At 57.3% G+C, this 1,144-nt stretch overlaps 1 protein-coding gene across 1 annotated transcript in view; it reads right to left on the bottom strand.

The window, feature by feature from the left end:
• Positions 1-1,144, bottom strand: part of LOC119590910 — a gene marked incomplete in the record, with an annotated part of 40,794 nt that overhangs the window by 39,414 nt on the left and 236 nt on the right. Inside the window, 1 exon segment of the mRNA XM_037939647.1 lies at positions 1-1,135. Within this exon segment, the coding sequence (XP_037795575.1) occupies positions 1-1,135 (1,135 nt within the window).

Genomic DNA, 1,144 nt, shown 5'->3' with positions numbered 1-1,144 from the left:
TGGCAGGGGGTTTTGCTCCTCGACTTCGTCAAGAAGCTCGACCGGGAAGACCCTCGTCGGGGCGGCCGTCGGAGGCCTCCGTCGGTCGGGCATTTCTCTTTGGTAATGCAGTCTGCTCTCGGGCCCAGCCTCGTCGACGGGCAAGTCAAAAATGCTCGCATCGACGTCCACTTTCTCCTCTGTTTCGGCGCCCACATGCTGTGTTTGTTTGGTTTTATTCGCTTCGGGATAGAGGGTGCTACTTCTGCTGTGAATTCTGAGAGTGGGAGGGGGAAGGGGGCCGTTTGTTGAGGATAAAGGAGTCATGGCTGGATTACGTAGAGTGACACTACTGTTGTCAGACGTCTTTTGTTGTGTTTTTGAGTTTGTCTGCGTTTTACTTCTGCTGCGTTCTGCTGCTGAAGGCTTGACTGTCGCACTCCCCACCTGACGGGACAATTTACTCTCTAAGTCGTCCTGCGGGACTCGCGCCTTGTCTGGAGTCTCTTCTTTCCCGTCTGGGTTTTCTTTTCTTCCCGGCGTTTTGTCTCCTGCATGGCTCCCACCTCCTTTATCCTCCATTTTCCCTCGCTCCCTTTTACTTGTGGAGGATTCGGGCCCCGGGTCGCGATGGCGCAAGCGGGGCGACGGTTCCTCGGCCTTTGATGTCGACGCTTTTGCTTCGGGAGATAACTTGTCCTGCTGGTTCACGCGACGCGAAAGCCCCTGTCTCCCTGAGGACGTTTCCGGGCCGCCGGAGCTGCTTCGCTGGCCCTCGCCCGCTTTGCTAACAACGACTCGCCCTCTCGCCGGGTCCACCTCCGTTCTGGTCACACTGAATCCGTTTATTGGGTCCACTTCCTCCGTTTTCGTCACGCTGAACCCGCCGAAATCACCTGTTTTCGTAACCTTAAAGTCAATGGGTGTCCTCCGGCCCTCACGCCCGGCTTCATATCGGTCCGCGACGCTCATTTCAACCGGAAACGACTCACTCGGCCCGCCGTATTTTCCCGGGATTGCTGTGTTGCCATCCCCGCCGTTTCTTCTTCCTTTCGCTTCTCCCATCGCATCCTTCTCCTGTTCCCCGAGTTTGGTTCTAAGCTCGGTTTGGGAGGCTGTGGACTTTGATCTGTCGGGCGTGTGAGCCGGGGGCCGGCTGGGGTGG

This window comes from Penaeus monodon, chromosome 28, assembly GCF_015228065.2.
Source record: "Penaeus monodon isolate SGIC_2016 chromosome 28, NSTDA_Pmon_1, whole genome shotgun sequence".
Taxonomy (NCBI): Eukaryota; Metazoa; Arthropoda; class Malacostraca; order Decapoda; family Penaeidae; genus Penaeus; species Penaeus monodon.
The sequence above is the reverse complement of the archived record's forward strand: the minus strand, read 5'-3'. Positions and strand labels throughout refer to the sequence as shown.